General features: G+C 46.2%; 1 protein-coding gene across 3 annotated transcripts in view; it reads left to right on the forward strand.

The window, feature by feature from the left end:
• The first annotated feature begins 4,094 nt into the window (after window positions 1–4,094).
• The window catches only part of WDR86 (WD repeat domain 86), a 30,463-nt gene continuing 11,954 nt past the window's right edge, over window positions 4,095–22,603 (forward strand). The window contains exons 1-7 of one of the 3 annotated variants that reach the window (XM_035129395.3): window positions 4,095–4,326; window positions 5,591–5,662; window positions 9,192–9,339; window positions 13,248–13,570; window positions 14,928–15,069; window positions 16,683–17,115; window positions 22,224–22,359. In XM_035129395.3, coding sequence (XP_034985286.1) covers window positions 13,408–13,570; window positions 14,928–15,069; window positions 16,683–17,115; window positions 22,224–22,359 — 874 coding nt within the window. In that variant the 5' untranslated portion in view covers window positions 4,095–4,326; window positions 5,591–5,662; window positions 9,192–9,339; window positions 13,248–13,407. Of the gene's footprint in view, window positions 4,327–5,590; window positions 5,663–8,286; window positions 8,636–8,714; window positions 9,340–13,247; window positions 13,571–14,927; window positions 15,070–16,682; window positions 17,116–22,223; window positions 22,360–22,603 lie in introns of those variants that run through there. The other 2 variants (XM_088653458.1, XM_088653457.1) reach the window with 2 other exon arrangements.

The raw sequence follows: 22,603 nt of genomic DNA on the forward strand, positions 1-22,603 counted from the left end.
ACGTGTCAGGCCGTGTGTGATGAGGGGCAAACAAGGCAACACCGTTGTACCACAAGCAGTCTTTCCAGAGCTGGCCCAACTCATTTATTTGCCCTAGGTCAGGGGTGTCAAACTCAAATTCATCGGGGGCCGCATCAGCAGTTTGGTCACCCTCAAAGGGCCGGTTGTATCTGTAGGACTACGTGTCCACTCTTTATTCTCATAAATTATTGTCACTGCATTCAATTATTACTGTTTTTTGTAATAATGTAAGTAATAACTAGCTCTGAAAGCAGAAACATAGTCAGAATAATGGCAAGTAGATATTCAAAGGTACAATTATTGTACAATTTATTGAAATATGATTTTTGGTAACTGCACTGGGTGGTGGAGGCTCGCTAGGGTTTCATGCAGGACCTTTGCAGAGCTACTAGTACCTGGAGATGCTGGGGTCCTTCTGCATGCAGGACAGATGTTCTGCCAGTGAGCCACCACCCTTCACCAAAGGGACTGGCTGAGGTTGACTCACTGAAGCTGCTCTCCTGGTTGCAGGGTTTAAGGGCCAGAAGTATAAAGCAGCATCCTATGTTTCTGAGGAGAGGGAGAGGGAGGGGAGGGGAGGAAGGAAGGAAGGAAGGGGGAGTGGGAGGGAGAGAGGAAGGAAGGAAGGAAGGAAAGAGGGGAGAGAAAGAAGAGTAGGAAATAAGGAAGGGAATAAAGAAGGAAAGAAAAAGAAAGAGGGAGAGAAGACGGAAAGGGAGAAAGAAGGAAGGAAGTAGAGGGAAAGAAAGAATAAGAATGAGGGAGAGGAAGAAAGTTGGGAAGGATGGAAGGAAGAAAGGAAGGAAGGAAGGAATAAAGAAAGAAAAGAGGGAGCAGGAGGGAGAGAGGAAGGAAAGAGGTGAAAGAAAGAAGAGTAGGAAAGAAGGAATAAAGAATGAAAGAAAAAGAAAGAGGGAGAGAAGACAGAGATAAAGAAGGAAGGAAGGAGAGGGAAAGAAAGAATAAGAACGAGAGAGAGGAAGAAAGAAAGGGAGGAGGGGTCGCCGCCTTGATTCAGCGCCAGAAAAGAGCGTGAAGGGACCCAGGGGCAAAAAGCATTTCCCCGGCCCCAGCTTTGTTGGCACGGCGTTTCAGCAGCAAGGTCCCACTGCTGGGTCCTGCTGGCTGGGGCGCTCGGCGGGCCACATGACGAGGTCTGGCGGGCCGGATTTGGCCCCCGGGCCTTGTGTTTGACACCCATGCCCTAGGTGAAGAGCAAGATGGAGCAATCCCATGACATATACCAGGGGTGGCCAACTCCCAAGAGACTGCGATCTACACAGAGAGTTAAAAACTGGCAGTGATCTACCCCCTTTTGGGGGGTTCAGGTCAAAGTTGTTGAGGGTTTTTTTAGGAAGGAAAGCCCTGCTTTTTGGGGTTCACGTATAAGTTCTTGAGCTGCTTTAGGAAGGAGGAAAGCGACTGAGCTTTTATCTTAGGAAGGAAAGCGCTGTTTTTGGTGGTTCAAGTCATTTTAGGGGTGCAGGACAAAGGTGTTGAGTTTTTTTAGGGGAGCCAAAGTTTTTTAGCTTCTTTGGGGGGGAGCCACTGATCTTCTAGTGATCTACCACAGACGTCCAGTGATCTACCGGTAGATCACGATCCACCTGTTGGACATGCCTGACATATACAAAAGGCAACTGGAATGGCAATGGAATCTGGCTTGCTGGTGATGGGACAGCAACCTCCACTGTAAGTAAAAAGAACAAGCTAGCTTAGATGGGGCTTCTATCCAGGCTGATTTCAGCAGGGAGAGGGCACTCTATGGGCACAAGGCCTTGGTGGGCCTCTGGGCATCAGGCTGGTGACCCCTGGGATACTGTTGATCATGTACACATGAAGGAAGAGAAAGGAAGTGAGGACTGCTCTGAGGTTTAAGAATGACTGGAAGGGGGCTCCATCTGCTTGGTCAGAAAGTGACTCTCCTGTTTCACTTGGAGGAAGACAGAGTATGGATGCACATTCCATTCGTCAGAGCAAAACCGCTGATTACACTGTGTAAGTTGAGTCGGAGGACTGTCTGCAAAACCAGATGAGTTAAAGGAAGTTCATAAAAGGCTCCTTCCCGCATCCATCCATATTCAGACCATGTCATCTTGGGTATGGTATATATGCTATGTTTAGCAGCAAAACCGCTCCTTGGCCCCCTAGTCAGCGCTGGAAAGGAATCCAGCAGTATCAGGGCACGCAGTCTGGAATGAATGGAAACAGATGCTTATGAATCAGCTAACTGCTGCCTTTCGCGCAGGAGAAGGGAACGATTATTTCTCACTTCAGCAAAACATTTCACTTTTTCTACTTCATCCTTCCAAGCAGCCTTCTGAAGTGGATTGTGACTGTTAATATCAACTGTGTTTGACCACACACACACACCCTCAATCAAAGGTCTTAACAGGGTAAAATGCAAATAGGTAAAATCAATTAAATGCCAATTTTCTAATCAATGTGCAATACAAATTCCTTAAAATGCTCATCCAACAATACAATAAGTACAAGCCCTAAGCCACCCCACTAAAAAAATGAGGACCCACAGAAGCAGCTAACTTAACCACCCAAATCCTGGGTCAATAAGAAGTATTAGCCTGGCACCTAAAAACGGACCATGGTGGTAAAGGTAAAGGGACCCCTGACAATTAAATCCAGTCACGAACGACTTAGGGGTTGCAGCGCTCATCTCACTTTAAAGGCCAAGGGAAAGGGCCGGCTCTTCATAGACCCCCGGTGGCGCAGTGCACCACGGCGTGGGGGCTGGTAAGCTGGGCGCCGGGCTGACAAGGAGGGCGCCGCGCGGCAAAGCCGCGCGGAAACCAATTGCGCCCTGCGAGGGCGGGGCGGGCGGCGGAGCGATCTCCGCCCCTCAGCACCAGGGCACGCGATCTGCTCAAGACGGCCCTGCCAAGGGAGCCAGCGTTTGTCCACTTCTGCAAACAGTTTTTCCAGGTCATGTGGCCAGCATGACTAAGCTGCTTCTGGCGAAACCAGAGCAGTGCACAGAAATGCCGTTTACCTTCCCGCCAGAGCAGTACCTATTTATCTACTTGCACTTTGACATGCTTTCGAACTGCTAGGTTGGCAGGAGCTGGGACTGGGCAATGGGAGCTCACCCCGTCATGGGGATTCGAACCGCTGACCTTTTGATCAGAAAGCCCAAGAGGCTCAGTGTTTTAACCCACAGCGCCACCCGCGTCCCGATAGTGCCATTCCACAAATGGGTGGCCACTGCTGAAACGTCCTGTCCGCTACTGTTTGAAAATTGTTATTGGCACAAATGGTCTCCAGCACTGAGTTTATGTATGTTTTGATTCTGTAACACTGTTGGATTAAATGGGATGTCTTGTTACGGTATGCAGGGAAAATGACAACAAAACAATTACTGGGGGTGGGGTGGGGTGGGAAATCCTCTCCATGTGGCTCCACCCTCCAGACCTCCCTTGGATGAGACAGGTGGGTTGTCTCATCCAAGCTGTAACCCTGGACCTGGTCACCACTCAGCAGCCAACCAAGCTGCAACCAAGTTCTAAGTATGTGAAATGATATTTGCTCACCTTCATCTTCCTACTTACCAGTCATCTTTCCTTTCCCACCCTATGTAGTTTTTTCAACAACAACAACAAAAACCTGGAGTTATTTATAAGACTCTTCCTACTTTGAAAAAATAATTACAACAATCTTCATTCCATTTCAGTTGCCAGTTTGCAAACAAATCTTGCAAACTAAAAAGAAGGGTTGCTTTTTGAAATGTGAAACAGCCACTGGTAGATTTCATTTATTTGCTCCTTCATTTTGTTTTCAATTTCACAATTTGGGTCCCATTTCCTCATTTATCTCTGGTGTAAACAAGAGCGATGTTGACCAAGACCTGTTTATATACTTTTACACTTATATCCTTTGGCTTGTGCTTAGATTCAGCCCCTCAGGAATGCATTGTTAGAGATAGACAAGGCTGGGCAAGAGGCCAGTTCACTGCAAATGAAGCAAGAGCTTCCACCAAAGTAGGGAACAGGTTAGGTTATTAGAACGCGTGTGTGTGTTGTTTTTCAAATCCCAACAATGCAACAATATCCCTGGGAAATGGCTGGCTTGACTGGAACTGGCTGCTGGCGGTAACCCTTTCCTAAAACAGCTGTACCAGCAGCAATGTTTGCACCGCTGAAAAGGGTGCTTTATAATTAGAGGTACCAAACGTATTATCCAAAATCCAGTGAGGAAGATTTGTGTATTGAAACAACTTTCAAAAATAGAAGAGGAACGGTGGTGTCCTGGAGTCCATAATGGGTTTTCTAACACATTCAATGCATTGATCAAGTAAGTCCACAAAAGCTAGAAGCCTGCAAGTGTGTGTGTGTGTGTGTGTGTGTGTGTGTGTGCCATGAGGCTAGAAGCTTGAATTTCCATGTTGGTTGTCATCTGAAGTCTGCATAGAAATGCAGGTATTTATAACCTCTTGACTGGCTAGGAAAAACATTTCTACCCAGGAGCATAGCTTGGGGGGTGCCAGGGGCTTGTGGCTCCAGGTGCACAATTTTCAAGCAGGCGCGAAGCAGGCGCCCCCAGCATAGCCTGGCCTAGTGCTCCTCTCCGCCCGCCAAGGGCCACATTGGCCAGCCAGGCAGCTCATTGCAGCTCCACTTTGCTCCGGTGGGGGTGGGGTCACTCTGACAGCATTAGATGGGCTGCACCCACTGCCCGACATATACCCACCCGCCCTGGACGCCAGCAACCAATGCTATGCCACAGTTTCTACCAAGTGGACTGGTTGAGGAGAGACAGAATGACCCACCCCTCCCTTCTCCACTAGCCTTCTGCATGTCCATGCTGGTCTTAGAGAAAGGGCTCATTCCTCCTCAGCAGCCAGCATAGAACATGTTCCACTGATCCTGGCCCAACTGCACTGGCTGCCAATAGTTTCCGGGCCCAATTCAAAGCGCTGGTTTTACTGGGCACAAGGGTGGGGTGCACACACATTTTAAAAATGCACATTCTGTTTCCAAGCAACAGGTCTCATTTCCCAGGTATTTGTCTCTGCTGGGTCCTTAGGCAGGGTAGACGCGCATAAGGGTTCAGATATTCACGTGTAGCAAAACTTCTTAACAGCAGGAGACCAGAGCAGGATTTCTCACTAGTCTGAACAACTTGGAGACTCTGCTCCTGGATATTGACCTCCTCTTGCTTTTATCACATGGGATAGACTTGCACTGTGCAGGGGGCTAATCCTCTAGGAAAGTTAATTCGAATGGCTGGGCACTTCATTGTTTATGATCAGCTTAAGAAGGGGCTTGAGACTGACTGCTTAGGCCTTTATAACATTGCTGGCTCCACTTCCTAGAAAGAACAAAAGAGCCTTTATTGTCTGCAGAAGACCATAGCACTCCTAATCATTTTGGATTTGGCCCCACAAAACAGGAATCAGAAGTAGTCTTATCCTCTCTCCATTTAAAACTTAATAAGGTTGTTTATTTTGTTTGTAAACATAAATAGTGGTTTTGTCCAAAACCTTTTGCCTCTTGAAAGCAAAACAAGGCAGGATCAAATGCATATATTTTTTTATACCTCTTTTATTTCGTTCCAGCTGCAATTGAAGCTTGCCGTGGGAGTCTAAATGCTTATTCACCAAGTGAAAAAGAAGCCAGATTAGCCAGAGGTAATGTTTGTTCAGTCAAAACTTCAGATGCAAGGGAAATACTCATAATACTGTTGTTATAGCTGTCAAGTGAGAGGACAAAAATTTCTCTAGACTCTTGTAATTCAATAGCTAAAAGATCTTTCTTCAGTGAACACTGTTGGCTGAAAGGTGCTTCCTTAAATTAGTATTGATGGCTTTTGATGACTGGTGGCAGCTTGCTACTGAACACACACTACGGTAGTTGTTTTGGTGGGAATTTGACAGAAACAGTTGGAGAGAAGCTAGTGAAGGAGACAGAAATCACATTTTGTTTTCCACCAGTTAAATGCTAAAGAGCCTTGTAGGTGTGGGAGGAGGGTTTCAAATGACATGTTATTTGTTATGGGGGAAACCAACATGGGTTAAAATCCAGCAGTATCGGTCTTGGCTGTTGCCTGCTTCTTCATGTTCATTTCCTATTTTTGTAAATATAATATTACAATAAAAGATAATTGAGATTGTTCTCTCACAAGGAAACTGATCCTTTACAGGGCTGCCCCTGAAACTTCCTACTATTTGGTGAAATGGGAGCAAACCCCTGTTTTATTATATTGATGGCTGAAATAGCAATATCCAGCCTTTAACGTCCAGCACTGCATGAATAGAACAGTGAGTAATCAGGGTAGACAGCCAGCTATATCAGATTGGAGCTACAGATTAGTACACTAAGGCATACATTTTATTAGCAGGGCTAATTTATGGCATGGACCTATGAGCCACTGCATGACACGGTTATTCAGACTCGCTGCTTGGATATGTGTTCCTGACTTCCTGACCTGGAATGAAGCACAGCTGGGACTAATTTGGCTGCCTTGTCCTCCTGGCCCTCCAGCCTCTCAGTGGCTCCTGCAAAATAAAGCAGGATGAAGAAGAGGCCATTGGTAGATTCATCAGCAGGCTGTGCTCAGAGCACCCCAGTTGCACCATTAACCAGCCTAGTCCACCCACCTGGTTTGGAATGAAGTTGAACGTAGTCATCAGGGTTAGCAGCCTTCTTCTCCATTAATTCCTCTAGACCAGGCATCCCCAAACTGCGGCCCTCCAGATGTTTGGGCCTACAACTCCCATGATCCCTAGCTAACAGGACCAGTGGTCGGGGAAGATGGGAATTGTAGTCCAAAACATCTGGAGGGCCGAAGTTTGGGGATGCCTGCTCTAGACCAGGCACAGGCAACCTTGGCTCTCCAGATGTTTTGGAACTACAACTCCCATGATCCCTGACCACTGGCCCTGTTAGCTAGCGATCATGGGAGTTGTAGTTCCAAAACATCTGGCGAGCCAAGGTTGCCTATGCCTGGTCTAGACTAATCCTCTTTAAAAGTCCTTAAAGTTGGTGGCCATCACTGCCTCTTTAACTATGCCATGGACAAATTAACTCCTGAATCTTCCAACATTCAACTTCTTTGGATGTTCCCGAGTTCTAGTATAACGAGGGAGGGATAAACACTTTTCATTATACACTTTCTTTGCACCATGCATAATTTTATACACCTCTACGTATGTCACCTCTTATTTTTTTAATTCTGTATGAAAATTCACTTTGTATGCAGATAGTTCTTCTAGGTTTAATTCCCAGAACTGTGTTGTTGGCATCTGCCTGTTGGCATCTGACTGTGTTGTTGGCATCTGCCTGTCTTGAGAGACAACGGAGTGTGCCTCCAAGGTGAAGTCAAACCGCTGCATTAGCAGCACCCAAGTGACCTCCCCGGGGTACAAGTCTGGACAGTGTGTATGGAGCTCCTGGGCTGCCCAGGGAGCAGAAAACAACAACAAAACCCTCTTGGCCTGGCTGGTGTGGTCCAAAGGAAAGCAGAGAAATCTGTTTGGCACCAGCTTGGCTACAGGAATTGCCGGAAGGAAGTGTTCAAGGTGCCATCCAACCTTCTTAGGGACTCCGTTCTGGATTTGTGTAGGGGTTTACTCCTTAGCCTTTTCTTCTGAAGACATCCCACAAAGCAGCGGAGGTTTAGCATCAGAGTCTTCCTTCTCCCAGATGGGCTACCTTCCCAGGTTGACGAGCCCCATCTGCCCCTCACTTCCCTCTACAGCTCATGCAGAAACCACCTTCTTGACCGATGGACCCACCATTGGTCTTGTTCGGTCAATCCGCCTGAGCCTGTCTTCACGTGTAAAGGAAGTCCCTAACTCACTGAGGGTTTGAGACCCATTGGCTACCTTCACCTGGTTTAGCCAGTCAGTTAAAGCCATTCCTGGAGTGTGGCCACCGTCACATGGTGACAGCTTCTAGGAGCCATAGGTGAGAGCTGAGTGCAGGGTGGGGACCAAAGGTGGACAGTCTACCCCAGAAGGAGCATGACATGACCCCCACCAGAGGTACTACCTAACCCCTAACACCCCATACCCCAAGAAAACTACTGTGCAGTGCAACCCTGCAGAGTGGCTGCCAATCAGAGAAGGCAACACTGAGCTAGACTGACACATCTGATAAAGCCCAAGTTCTGATCCAGCCCAAGCTTCTCTTGCTCATCTTCACACTCCCCATTGTCCTCACGTCTTGCCTTCCTAGGAATTCCATATTGTGTGGGGTAACAGCTGTTCCTTTAGCACCTTGAGATACAAAACTTTCCATATCACTTATATACCACAAGGCATTGTGCATTTCCAAGAATCTGTTGCCGAGAAGTTTAAATCCTAGTAAAAACAGCAAAGAGTCTTGCGGCACTCTTTGTGCTGCAGATACTACTAGTTTCTGCTCTTTAATTCAGCTTTCTTTAGGACCTTGTAGAAATCTGAGGGGTGGTATTTGATCCCCCGCAGAGCGTGAAAAGACGGACAAGTTATGCTCTGCACAACTGCATTAATCTAAGAAACAGTGAAAAAGTTTTGGGGAGAACTGGGTAAAAGGAGAGAGAAAGAGAGAGAGGTTTCGGAGTCCTGCAGGGATCTTGGCAAGCAGTTCAGATGAGCCTTCTTCACACACAACTGAAGGGGGTAAGAATAGGAGACAAAAGGCAGCTAGTCTCTCTAAACAGGAAGACTTTTAAAAACCTTTTTTTCTCTCTCTCTGCAGTGCTGCAGCAGCCGCCCCAATGAATTATGCTAAACTCAGACTCAGGATCTGCATAGACACCTTCTTATTACGATGCAAAAAGCCACTGGAGAAAGTTAGGATTTAGTAACTGCCGGGCAAAACTATTTTGCTCCATTAACTCAGCAATCTGTCACCCCCTTTTCTTTCTTTCTTTCTTTCTTTCTTTCTTTCTTTCTTTCTTTCTTTCTTTCTTTCTTTCTTTCTTTCTTTCTTTCTTTCTTTCTTTCTTTCTTTTCCCTCTTTTTCTCCACCCCCCTTATCATGGAAGGAAATGAGATCTGCCTGGAAATGAGTTTTGTGGTTACTAGATTGGTTTGCTCTCTGGAGTTTGTGTCCTCTAGGATTTTTCCTTCCACCCCCCCTGGAACAATGTGAAGAAGCCTGATCCTACAGCCTGGATCCCTGCACTTTCTGATTTTATTTTTTTAATTTTTTTGCTTGTTTGCCTGGCCGTAGTTTGTGCGTAAAAAGATAACATTTTTGGATGAAGCTTCTCTGAAGGCGAAAGGGGGTGTGCGGCGTGTTTGCTGATTTGGCTTCTCTCCAACGACACCAGAGATCATGAGCAAGAGGACTTCCCCTTGGGATGGGGACTTGAACTGAAGTAAGCGAGCAACAACTCTCGTGTGCTGTGTCCACATGTAATAATTATTATTTTTTTGAAAATCTGGGAGATTGCTAGGCGGAAACATAGGAATGGTGCCGTGTGGGAGAGCTGGGGGTGTGCAGATTTGATTTGCCTTATTGTTTAGAAAATGAATTATGGTGTAGCTTTGTGGAGAAATGGACAAGAGGCGCAAGGGAGATGTGACTCCCTGCGGGTGGGAAAACTTGCCCAGTTGGTATGGATGCTTCTCTCTGGGGACTTTTCACAGAGATTGCTGTGGGGGCTCTTTCTGAGGGAGGAAGGCAGGCACAGCTGGGGTCATGGGGGGTCACCATGTGGGGCTAATTCACACCCTTGTATCCTGCTCCCTCATGATATTAAGACCGGCCTCACCAATCTGGCTCAGACAGAAACCCCTCCTCATTCCTACACAAAAAGACCCACTCCCCACTGAAGGGGTCTTGGGAAGGCACCCAACGTTTGACACCCAAGGGGAAGTTCGTTGAGGGAAGAGGCAGCCCAATAAAAAACCCAAACGCCGTCGAGTCATGGGGAGTTGTGTGACTGGAGAGGAGAGCGATGTGTGCTGACTTTTTTTTTTTTTTTACACGAGGAGGGGGTTTCTTCTTTCTTTCCTCAGGATAGGAAAAATAAATACATTTCGTGCGTGTTTGTGTGGCGGTGGCGAGGGAAACAGCAGAGTTATAGGGGAGCCGGGGGGGGGTCCTGAGGGGAACTTATGAGAAAGCAAGAATGCTGTGAGGAGCGGGGCTGCGTGAGGGGGGACAGGAAACAAAAGCGGAGAGGAGGATTGCAGGCATATCTGCGGGGGGCGCGCGAAGGAAACAGGAGAGACGTGGGGGGTGGGCGCTGCGGATTTGGGTCGGGGGCGTTGCTAGTTGTGTGTGCGCGCGTCCCCCCTTTTTTTTCTTCAGACTGGGGTGGGGGAGCGGGCAGGATCTGCTCCGCATCCTGTGGGCGAGGGTTACAGACAGAGCCCTGAAGCTTCTCTTTCTTTTTGTTTAAAGAGGGGCCGTGAGGGAAGTCGGAAGGGGGGGGGGTCTTTTTAGAGGAGGCGAGGGAAGCCTCAGCCCACCCAGACATGGTGGGGTGGGGAGGCGGTGGCGTGAGGGAAGCAGCGCAGACATGGTTATGGGGAGGAGTTGGCTGTCTCCCTTCCTGGGCGAGGCAGGCGAAAGGGGTCTTGGCTGCTCCCGGAGTTTTCCCGCCCTCGAAGGGGTCCATTTCTCTCCACCACCACCCCGCCCCCATTTAGGAAGGTTGATATCCTGCGGTCAAAGGGGGAAGCGATTCCATAAGGAAGACCTTTTTCGGGTTGCTTCTCCCCAGGCCAACCCCTTGGACTTGGAAACTAGAAAGGCGCTTTCACACCTGAGGCTTGGGCTGCAATCCTGTACTCTTTAAGAGTTAGGAATAACGCCCCGCTGAGTTTAATGGGTTTGCCTATTGAGAAAACATGCACAGGACTGTGGCATTAAATTGAGGTTTTAGGGGATATGTGAGATGGAATATAAAATATCTGCACCACACCACCTTGGGCATGGGCTCAATTTTGAAGTAATTTTGATTTTAAAAATTAAAAGCCTTCATGTAGGGCAGGGATCGGGGCACTTGTGGGCCTCCAGATGGGAGTCCATAATCCCTAGCTAGTGTGGTCTATCATGATGGGACCCTGAGAACCATCATGCTCCAACCATCTGCAATGCAATAATATGCAGTTGCCCCATACAGGGATCAAACCTGCGAACTTGACGTTATCAGCACCGTGGTCTAACCAACACATAAATAGCACACGAGGCAGCCTCAAAGGCAGTGTTGGTGTTGCACATAGAATCATAGAATTGTATAGCTGGAAGGGACTGTGCAATTATTGCTGCACCACTAGGAAAACCCTCCTCATAGCTGCACGTATATTACATCTCTGTTCTTAGAGTGGATGCAAGAATCAAGGCTTCGAATATAATTTATAGCAGGAGCGGCTAAACTCTGTCCCTCCGGACGATGTTTGACTACAACACTCATTATCCCTGGCCATTGGCCTTGAGCGTTGGGAGTCCACCAGCATTTGGGAGGGCCACATGTTAGCCTGGCCCTATATTTTAAACTTCTTTACAGTAAATTGCATTATGGGTTGTTTTTAAATGAAAGGCAGCATATAAATACTGTAAGAAAGTAAATAAACGTGGCTTGAGGAGAAATATGCCAAGCTTCACCCTGTGGCCAGTTTTCATATTGACCCAGGCTGCATTCAAGATAATAGGAGCGGTTCCGGAACACAGGGCCCAGGAAGCTGCCTTATACCATTGGCTCATCTTGCTCAGTATTGTCTGCACTGACTGGCAGCAGCTCTCTAGGGTTTCAGACATGAGTCTCTCCTACCCTTATCTGGAGATGCTGAGGATTGAGCCAGGGACTTTCTGCATGCTACAGCCCCTCCCTCAGGGGAGTAAATTACTGCCATATGATGGAATGGAAAGATGGATGGACCCTTATCTGTATGTTTTCCTTTTGCCACTTCTTCTAGCTGCTGGAATAGGGCTGCCAGGTGCTTCACAATTTACTGTTTTATCTTTGCCAATCCCAGGCAGGAAGCAAAACTTGATGGGCTGTGATAGATTTTGCTGGCAGGCTGTGTTTGGCTTACTGGGTCACAAATTGTGTAGGCAGAGTTTGCTATGACAGGCTTCCCTTTGGCTTGGAGATATTAGCCCGGGCAGCCTTGTGCAGATTAAAGACAAACCCCATGGTATCTAGAGAGTATTTTCTCTTGGGAATTGGATCAAGGAGTTGGGGAGACACTTGCTGGGATAAATACCTGCTACCCGTGCTGCCCTCCCACTGAGATTTATTGCAGAAATGGTTTTGTATGTGTGTTTCCACAAAGGGAATATATAGTATGGTAATCTGAGGCAGCTCTGTGCCCTCCCCCCCCCCCGGCCCACATATTTTCAGTATCCTTTAACCTTTGCCAAAGAATTGCAAGCATTTTGAAAACCTGGATTTTTGAAGCAGGATAAGTGAATGCAAACTAAGGATATGCATAATATTTGCAATGTCTATTCTGGTCACAGAATTTGATTTTCTTTGGCACAACCTTAGCGCAGCCTTGGCTTTTATTGAAATGACAGCAGCTAGCGTCAAAATAATTTGTCTTCCCTTTAGCTTTTGGACACTTGTGAGTAGCAACCACTATTTTGTGGTGAGGGAGATCAAGGAAAAACATATGCAATAAGCTACAGAGTTTGTTGCTTGAACTCTTAGCCATAACTATAGCCCTCCATTCTCCAAGGTGATGTAGGTGCATCATTCAATATAAGTTTGCCGAAATTCGGCAGGGCAGCTTCCGAGACTCCAGATTGCTAAGGAACACTGGTAGCAAAGTCTACTCTCATTTTGCATCTGAGAAGAGGCATGCCCAGAGCAGTGAAAATCACAGACAGCAGGGAAGGGGAAGCAATTATGTTGTTTGTCTGCATCTGATATGATTGCATGATCGGATCATTTAATCACACCTGATCAGCAGAATTACCTGTTCTCAAGGAAGGCATGCCCAGAGCCTCAGACAAGCCTCCTTTAGGCACAGTAAGTAGTTTGTCCAAGTCATACCAGAACGCTCTGGCATACAATTTGGGAATAACCGGAGTAGAATAATAGAATTGTGGAGTTCTTATTCTGTTTCAGCTGAAAGCTTACATGTGGAAAAACAGGGTCATTCCAGTGGGCTTGAGTCAAAAGTCTGGCCATGTTTTTAACCAGGCAAAGTTTCCAGATATTTTTCCAGGGTTTATTTTCTGAGCGTGTGTCTGAGCAATCTACTGTAGTATCATTTGTTATCATGGTGTCGTTGCTCTTATCATTATTAATACATGGTTTTTTCCTCGTAGAGACCGCAACATCCCCCTGCTGTTTGTTTCTGCGCCAAAGATGATCCTTGACGTTAGCTTGATGCAGCCTGCTGTTTTAAGGCCTACTCCTGATCCTTGTTTGGCTCGGACCCTATGAGACTCTCCGCCCCAGTTCCTGCCTTGTTGTGGAACCCGCAGGATGGGGAGCAGTAGCTCAGCACTGAAAGTTTGCACTGAACACCAGGGAGGCATCAACTGGCTGAGCCTCAGCCCAGACGGCCAGTGGCTCCTGACAGGTAGTGAAGATGGCACTGCACGGCTCTGGAGCACTGCAGACAGCCAGTGCAGGGCCCATTTTCAAGGTAGGGGAAACCTTCCCTTAGCCACTGATTCTGGGGTGCAGCCTGTGGCAAACTTCCTCAGTCAAGATGGGAGCGGGGCAAAATGACCGCATCTGAGGTGATTTAACCTTGGTTACTCCCTGTCTGGGATGCGGGTGGCGCTGTGGGTAAAACCACAGACCCTAGGGCTTGCCGAATCAGAAGGTCGGTGGTTCGAATCCCCACAACGGGGTGAGCCCCCATTGCTCGATCCCAGCTCCTGCCAACCTAGCAGTTCGAAAGCACCTCAAAGTGCAAGTAGATAAATAGGTACCGCTCCAAGCAGGAAGGTAAATGGCGTTTTCCTGTGCTGCTCTGGTTCACCAGAAGCGGCTTTGTCATGCTGGCCACATGACCTGGAAGCTGTACACCGGCTCCCTCGGCCAATAAAGCGAGATGAGCGCCGCAACCCCAGAGTTGGTCATGACTGGACCTAATGGTCACAGGTCCCTTTCCCTTTCCCTTTCCCTTTACTCCCTGTCTATGACAACTGAGAATTCAGGGATTATCGCTGATTGCAAGGAAGAAAACAAAGGCTAGCTATGTAAATGGATTAAAATTAATAGATGAGAAGATGATTAAAGAAGAATGAAGTAGCAACATCAGGAAGCAATGGACATATGTTTGTAACAGGAGCAGGAAACCTAATTACTTTAAAAATTTGTACTGTATTGAATTTAAATAATTTGGATTGATTTGTTAAGGAGAGCAATTGTCTGGGGGGGGGGAGGAAGAGACCCTGCATGAGGACATATTTATATCACAGATTCAAAACAAGTTAAGCAGACATCTCTCCCTTTCCTGGCAATCCAGGGTATTGTAGTTCTTCAAGTGGTTGCAGATCTGTAGATAATTCCAGGCACTGACAATCACACCTCCCAGGAATCCTTTCAGGGAAGTCCTGACAGCCTAGCATAAGATCAGTACAAAGCAGGCATCCCCAAACTTTGGCCCTCAAGATGTTTTGGCCTACAACTCCCATGATCCCTAGCTAACAGGACCAGTGGTTGGGGAAGATGGGAATTGTAGTCCAAAACATCTGGAGGGCCGAAGTTTGGGGATGCCTGGTACAAAGGTTCTTTCAGATCTGCCACAGTAATTGATTTACGAGTGTGATGCAAACCTTCCTGTTATAAGACCAGAGAAGGGAAGCCTGTGGTCCTCCAGAGGTTGCAGGACTGCAGTCATCCCTGGACACTGGCTATGCTGCCCTGGGGCTGATGGGAGCCGAAATCCAACAACATCTGAATGTGGCTACATTCCTGTTACAAAAATCTCCTTTTGTAGTTTTTGGTAAATTTGTACTGATCGTTTTTAGTTCTGTATATTTTTTCCCCAGGACATGAAAGCTACATCACATTTTGCCACTTAGAAAATGAAGCTGCTTTTACATGTAGTGCGGATCACACAATTCGAAAGTGGGACGTGATGACAGGCCAGTGCCTGGCAATTTACCGAGGGCACACATCGATTGTGAACAGGTATGTACTACAGAGTCTTTTATTTAGAGCTGCCTTGATTTCTCCCCTGACCCTGCATTCTCTGCTTGTCACAACCTGTAATCTGATGCTAGTTAGCTCCTCAGCTAACTTCCTCAGGTCCCCCATCCTTATTTCTGATTCTGTTCAAAACTAGTTGTTTCCTCCCTATGCTGTATTGCACAAGTGGATTGCCTAAATTTCTGCTACACATGCTCTTGGCTGTATGCGATTAGTTATTCCAGCAAGAATGCTGATGCAGCCACAGCCTGGGCAAGAGAGACGGACAGAAGAACAAGGAGGAACTGAACCTAATCCTCTGCTGGGAATGAAATTGGCAACAGCCGCACCTGATAGAGAGATTAAAAAGCATTGTGTTAAGCATACTTCTTAGTAGTAAAAAAAAAAGGGGGGGGGGAATACAGCTAAAGCTTTGTTTTAAGATTTGGAATTTTGCCCTGCTGTTAATTACCCCCCAGAGAAGCTTAAACACAGACCTTGATTTGTTATGCTAAACGTGCATTATGTGTGCAAGCAAGAAAGGGTATTTTGTGTGTGTGTGTCAGCTGCCAAATGTACTTCTCCTTTTTGCAAATGAAATTTCTAAATTAATTGGCAACCTAGGCTGGAATACAGAGGACCACCCTTAGGGCTACTATACTGTCTTTAGGGTTGGTCATCTGCAGTGTTCAGTTTTATTGCACCTGGGGAAATCTAGGGCTGTGACAAAGTTCACCTGTCCACATGGCCAAGCACTTACATTACACAGCTGCACCACAATTTGTTTAGAAACAGCCACCATCTAGGAAACTATGGCGGGCATGCAACCATGGCTATTAGTGGATAAGGTTGAGAATTCAGCTGCCTCAGAATTTATTCTGACCCCATTTCAGTTAATCTAGATATACTGTAAATACGTCTCTGGAAAAGTAGCCGGGAATTCGAGGAACTAGCACAGTATTTTTTATTCCAGCAGGCTTCACAACTGAATTACGACATTACTGTATTTTTAAAACTCATTTTTAGTTTTATTCTACTGGATCTTCTGCACACCACTTAGAGACGACTGTGATTAAGCAGTATGCAAATTGGAGGAATAAAAATATATTCCTGTGGGGTACTATGTTTAGTTCTGCATACAGCAGTTCAGCTAATAAAACTGAGAAAAAAGCTACAAGGATTATTAAGGTTGCAATCTTATTTACCTGAGTGTAAGCCCCATTTAATTCTGTGGGACTTACTTTTCAGCAGAGATGTACAGTGGTACCTCTACTTACGAATTTAATGCGTTCCGAACACACATTTGTAAGTCGGAAAAATTTGTAAGTCGAATCCCATAGGAATGCATTGGGAGAAAAAATTCGTAAGTAGAAGCAACCCTATCTAAAAATTTGTAAGTAGAAAAAATCCTATCTAAACCGCATCCAAGATGGCGGACTGAGCTCCATTCGTAAGTAGAAACATTCATAAGTAGAGTTATTCGTAAGTAGAGGTACCACTGTATAGGATTGCATGCTGATAGTCTAAAGCACAAACATTATAAGGGCAGGCAGAAGGAGCTGGGGAAAAAACTTCGAACTCTTTTGACATGTGGCTTATCCCCCCCCCCCAAACAGGATTCTGGTTTTCAAGGATTATCTCTTCAGTGGCTCCTATGACAGGACAGCACGGTGCTGGAGTGTGGATAAGGAGAAGCCCATCCAAGAGTTTCGAGGCCACCGCAACTGTGTTCTGACATTGGCTCTTTACTCCTCCAAGGATGTCCTTGAGGATTCAGAAGAGGAAGAGCTGGAGGAGGAGAAATTGAGCAGGGGCTTCTTGGTGACAGGGAGCACAGACTGCACTGTCAAGGTCTGGTGGGTGTCCAGTGGGCGCTGCCACCAAACCCTACTGGGACACACTGGGGCCGTCTTATGTCTTATACTTGATGCTCCAAACAGGGAGCTTTTTTCAGGCAGCACTGATTACACCATTCGGACTTGGAACATCGTGACTGGCGAGCAGCTAAGAGTGTTCAAAGAGCATCAAGGATCTGTCATTTGCCTAGAGGTAAGTGACTTGATATTGGCCTGGTTTGTACATAACACTAAACCATGGTTTGTTTAACCTAAGTGTCCTTTGTTTGAATGTCTGAACCCAGCCCAGCAGACTAACCATGGTTTGTTTTTTGTTTTCTGGGAACGATCAGTGATGTGTTTTGTAGTTGGCTAACACACCATAGATTGTTTGGTGGCACATTGGAGTCTAGGTGTCTTGCTTAACTGTGGTTTGTTTGACCACAGCACCCTAAATGCATGCCAAACTACAGAGGCATGAGGCAAGAGCAGCTGTAAAATGAACCAAGTTTCAGAAAACGAACCATGGCTTCTTTGAATGTATGCAAGATGACTCATGTACAAGCCATGGTTAAAGCTTAGCATTACGTGCGAATGTAGCTGTTCACTAAGGCCAGTGTTGCTGCTTGGAGCAACTGGGCAACTTGGAGCAACTGGGTAGCATTTGTTGGGAAGAGAAAACAGCAGAGGAAGCCAGTGTGATAAAAGACTTCTATAGCCAGTGTTGTATGCTTAAATAAGGTATTTCCTGACAGATTGCAATACAGGAAAAGTAAAGCAACTGTCAGAGTGTGTACACAAATGAGATGAACTGAAGAACTCCACGACCAAGAAAAGAAGTAATAATAATAATAATAATAATAATAATAATTTATTATTTATACCCCGCCCATCTGGCTGGGTTTCCCCAGCCACTCTGGGCTGCTTCCAACAAAATATTAAAATACAAGTAGGATGTTCTTCTGCATCTGACTGGGATGGAGCACATCCCTGAGAACTGTGGTCAGAAGGAACTTCTAAGCAACTCTCTTCTAAATTTTTTTGGCCAGAAAGATACAGAAATACAGTGCTACGTTGCAAGACGAATGCCCTGCAAGATGAATTTTTCGCAAGACGAATGCGTCTTGCGATCCGATAGTGACTCGCAAGACGAATTCGTTTTGCGAAAAATTCATCTTGTGAATCGTGGGTTCCCATAGGAATGCATTGAAATTTAATTAATGCGTTCCTATGGGCAAAAAAAGGAATTTCAATGCATTCCTATGGGAAACTGCGATTCGCAAGACGAATTTTTCGCAAAATGAATTGACTCACGGAACGAATTAAATTCATCTTGAGATGCATCACTGTAGCCTTGAACAGCTGCATATATGTGGAGCATGTCTGTCAACTACTCTGGGTTTTTATTTTCCTTGCATTGAGGCGAGAATTATGTACAGTCTATGTGTGTGTCAGAGAGGGGGGGGGAGAGTAATTCTAGGAAGAACATAGAAAGTATCCTTATACTGAGTCAGACCCTTGGTCCATCTAGGTCAGTATACACTGACAGGTAGTGGCTCTCCAGGAATTCAGACAGCATTCTCTCCTGGCCTTCCCTGGAGATACCGGATATTGAACCTGAGACCTTCTGCATGCAAAGCAGCTGCTCTGTCACTGACCCATGACATTTGTGGTGCGGTAACCATTGAAAAATGCAGCTGTGCAGGCATGGTTCCATGTGGGAAGCTAGGAAAAGCCATGCAATATTTGTATAATTGCAAGGGAAGGGACCACAGAAAGTTGGAGCAGGAGATAAGTTATCACTGTAAACATGTTCTATCCACCACAAAGGTCTCTTCATTGTTATGATTTGTAGACTAGTAGAGTGAGTAATGCTGGCCTTGGGCATAGAGAATGCAGGTTGAGATCCTGCTCAGCAATGACGCTAGCTGAACAGCCTTGAGAAAGTTGCCAAGCTGACTCACAAACACATGTCCATCACCTCTCAGCACGAATGGGTGTATTCTTCATGTGAGTTGTCACAAAATAAATGCTAAGGACAGAACCCAGTTACCTCATGTCAACCGTGCTTTGCTTTTTAGTGGAATGAATCCGCACGTTCAGCTGTGGTTCATCAGGTCAAAGTGTTGAGGAGCTGAATAAGGCACATGCCTTGTGTGTACTGCCCAAAAGCTTCTGACACCTACCTCACAGGATTGTTGCAGAGATTAAGTGACGCTGTGATCTCATTGAAGGAATGTTATAAAAACGAATAAGCGCGGGGACAGCACCTGACTCCATGCCTGCGTTTAACACAGGGCACTTTGAATGGATGGTTTAGCAAGACATTGATCAGGAAGCAGCTGTTACTTGCTCCATGCAGGGGGATAACTACAAGCCAGAGATAGATAATCTTGCCTTCTACACATTGTTTTTGCGAACGCCTGTGCAGTAGTGGGAATGAGTAGGTGCCAATTTAAGCTTTCCAGGGTTGAGTCAGTCATGTGTGGACAGTGTTATCTGTGATTCCATGAAACATGTTGATGTGAACATGGCCAGGGATGAGTGAGAGGAGGCCTGCTGGAAATTAAATGGTTAAGGCTCTTCCTCCATGTTTTATGGGATGGCATGAAGCAAGTGAAGTGGGATGAAAGCCATCCCATGTAGTATTGTCAACATGACCTGAGAAATTTGTCAAATAGGTTGTCACCAAGTTCCCCTTTCTTTGGGATATGAAGATACTGCAAACACCATTGAACGAAGGGTTGCAAGCTCCGCTGGTTTAAAGCAGGGCTGCGGAACCTCTGGCCCTCCAGATGTTGTAGTACAACTCCCATCATGCTGGCTGGGGCTGATTGGAGTGGGAGCCCAGCAAACTCAGGAGGGCCAGAGATGCTTCCCATCCCTGGTGTAAAGGACGGACACCTCCATGCTGTCTGTTTCTCTAGTTGTCCACACAGCAGAAGTGATTGCAGGGGACCTGCTGGGCCAGCTTCACGAAGCACCATGCGAATGCCGCAGAAAGATAGAGCATCTGTCTTTTCGGAGCTCAGGCAGTTGCCACCCTGCAGACATTCCCTAAGAGGTACGAGCGCAGTTGTACTCCTTGTTTTCCGTGATCTGCTGTGCTTTTCTCCAACAGCCGCTCTGTTGGGAAATTAGCCAGAGTGAACAAAGCCTTTTCCAATGCCAGCCAAGAAAAACACAGCAACAAAGCCGTTTGCTGCTTCTTCAAGCCACAGGCAGATTATAATTGGGATTTGTGTCTCCCCAGCTATGTTTTTTTTAAAACTAAACTAAACCAGGGGGTTTGGGTAAGTTTGGAAGAAACCTCTGGTAGAAAGGCCTCTTTCCCGCTTCTCCCTTCCCTTGCTAATCATGGGAAATTAATCTCTGCTCTTGTCGATGAAATGCATGCCTGTCTTTCTAATGAAAGAAATTAAAAGCACGTTTCACAGCGATTGGCCACTTTATTTTATCTTGACATAAATGAAGCAAAAATCATGTATAGGCTTTCCTGTAACACACTTGGTATGTGCCTCACGATATAGGATACCTTAAGCCCTACGGCTGCAGTTGTTTTTCCATTCCATTAGCCAAACGACTGTTGTGGGAGGTTGCATGAAATGTTTCTTTTATTTAAAATAATGGATCTCTTCTGGAAGCAAGCATTCCTTCAGGGGGAGGGGGAGGGGCAACCTGCACCAAACCGAAGTTTTCTGAACAAGAAAGTTTGCTGTTTTGTGGGTTTCTTGCCTATGTATGTTTTCTGTAGAGGAAAATAGCTAAAAATATGAATTTGTAGGAGACATTGGCTTTGGTAATAGAGTGTGCAGCTTCTCAGAGGGCTCATCCAGACTTCCGTTTGTGCCACATTTCTAGGAACACGTCTGCTCTTTGAAGCTATGTGTTGGAGCACTTTTTGTTTGGCCTGGTGCTTTCCCCCATGAAGACCCACTTTTTTACTTCTGCATTGAAGAAAACGTGAATCTGCTGAAAACCTGAATTGCTGCTTGTTCAGATTCAGTGTTAAAAAGCAGTTTTTCCTGGGGAAAGCAGTGTGTGGGGGGGAGATGCTCTGACACTGCACTTTAAAACACGGACCTCTGCCTAGAAAGCACAGGGCGAAATGTAAGAGTAGATGAGCCCAGAGTTTTGTAACTGACCCTCTACATTAAAAAAAAACTGCTTGCTATTAACTAAATACATATAGATTTGCTTGTTTATTATCCTCAATTGAATTGCCACCTCCAGTCTGTTACCCAAGTCATTGGGTTAGTCATTCTAACCCACTGTCTTTTAAATTAGAAGCATATACAAGGGATTCTTTGTACCTCCGTTTTCTGAGGAACAGTCGTACCTTGGTTGACGAATGCCTTGCGACTCAAACATTTTGGCTGCGGAACGCCACAAACCTGGAAGTGAGTGTTACAGTTTGCAAACGTTCTTTGGAACCTGAATGTCCAACGTGGCTTCAGTTGGTTGCAGGAGCTTCCTGCAGCCAATCAGAAGCCGCGCCTTGGTTTCCGAACATTTTGGAAGTCAAACGGACTTCCAGAACGGATTCCATTCGACTTCCAAGGTACCATTCTGCAGCCATTACCTCTCCTACAGACTCTATTGGATATTAAGCTCAGCAGAGGGGGCCCTCTGGGTAGTTCTACTGTCCTAAGTAGTTCCGGAAGTTATGGAATTCCCTCCCCACAGAGGTGCATCTAGCTGCTAGTATATTCATTGTGCTGAAATGCAACTCTTTACCCTGGCCTTTGCCATCTGATACACACACACACACACACACACACACACACACACACACACACACACGGATCTCCCTTTCTTGTGAGTATCACTTGTTTTAAACTGTTTTTAATACTGTACTGTATTGTCACATGCCACCCCAGTTTCTGAATGCTGAGAGATTCCAGGGGTTCCAGGTGCTCGCCCAGGATTCGTGTTTCCTTTTGGGAATGAGGCACAGCGGAGACTGTGGGGGTCTTCATGATACGTGATTTATTTACAGATATATGCAAAGGGATGGAGCTTCACCAGCTTTAAAGGATCTGCTCCTAATTATACTAGTGGAGTGAGAGCTATTTCATCTGTTCTTCTTTTGACATCTCAAAGCCATTTGGAGGCCCGGTGGGAGCCCTGGCTGCATGCAGAACATAAGATCAGAGGTCTATGTTAGAGCTCCAAAAGCTGTGCTGTTTTCTACATTGCAATCATATCATTGAATTGTGTCATCATTTTCCTTTTTGCAGGGGGAAGGCAGGGCCGTAAATGACAAAGACTCCCAATGATGCACCCTTGCGAAAGTGATCTTTCCTCTCTTTCCCCTCTTAGCTTGTGAATCGGCGCTTGTATTCAGGGAGTGCAGACAGGACGGTGAAATGCTGGTTGGCTGATACCGGGGAGCGAGTCCGGACATTCAAGGCTCACAAGCACAGCGTCAGCACTTTGAAATACCATGCTGGAATATGTAAGTTCCAGGAAACCCTCCCAATTGCCTTTTCTCATCTTGTCCACTAACATGTTAGTCCAGGAACGACCATGTCCACTTGTCCACATATGTTAGTCCAGGAACGACCACCTCCTGTGTATTCTCCTTATAGCATAATTTGTAGGAGACATACCCTGAGGGTATGAAGGAGACAAGCATCCCCATGCTATTCTCCGTCTTTTGTTAAGTAAGCCAACAACACAGAGCCAGGCAGAGGCTCATG

This window comes from Zootoca vivipara, chromosome 11, assembly GCF_965207765.1.
Source record: "Zootoca vivipara chromosome 11, rZooViv2.hap1.1, whole genome shotgun sequence".
Classification (NCBI taxonomy): Eukaryota; Metazoa; Chordata; class Lepidosauria; order Squamata; family Lacertidae; genus Zootoca; species Zootoca vivipara.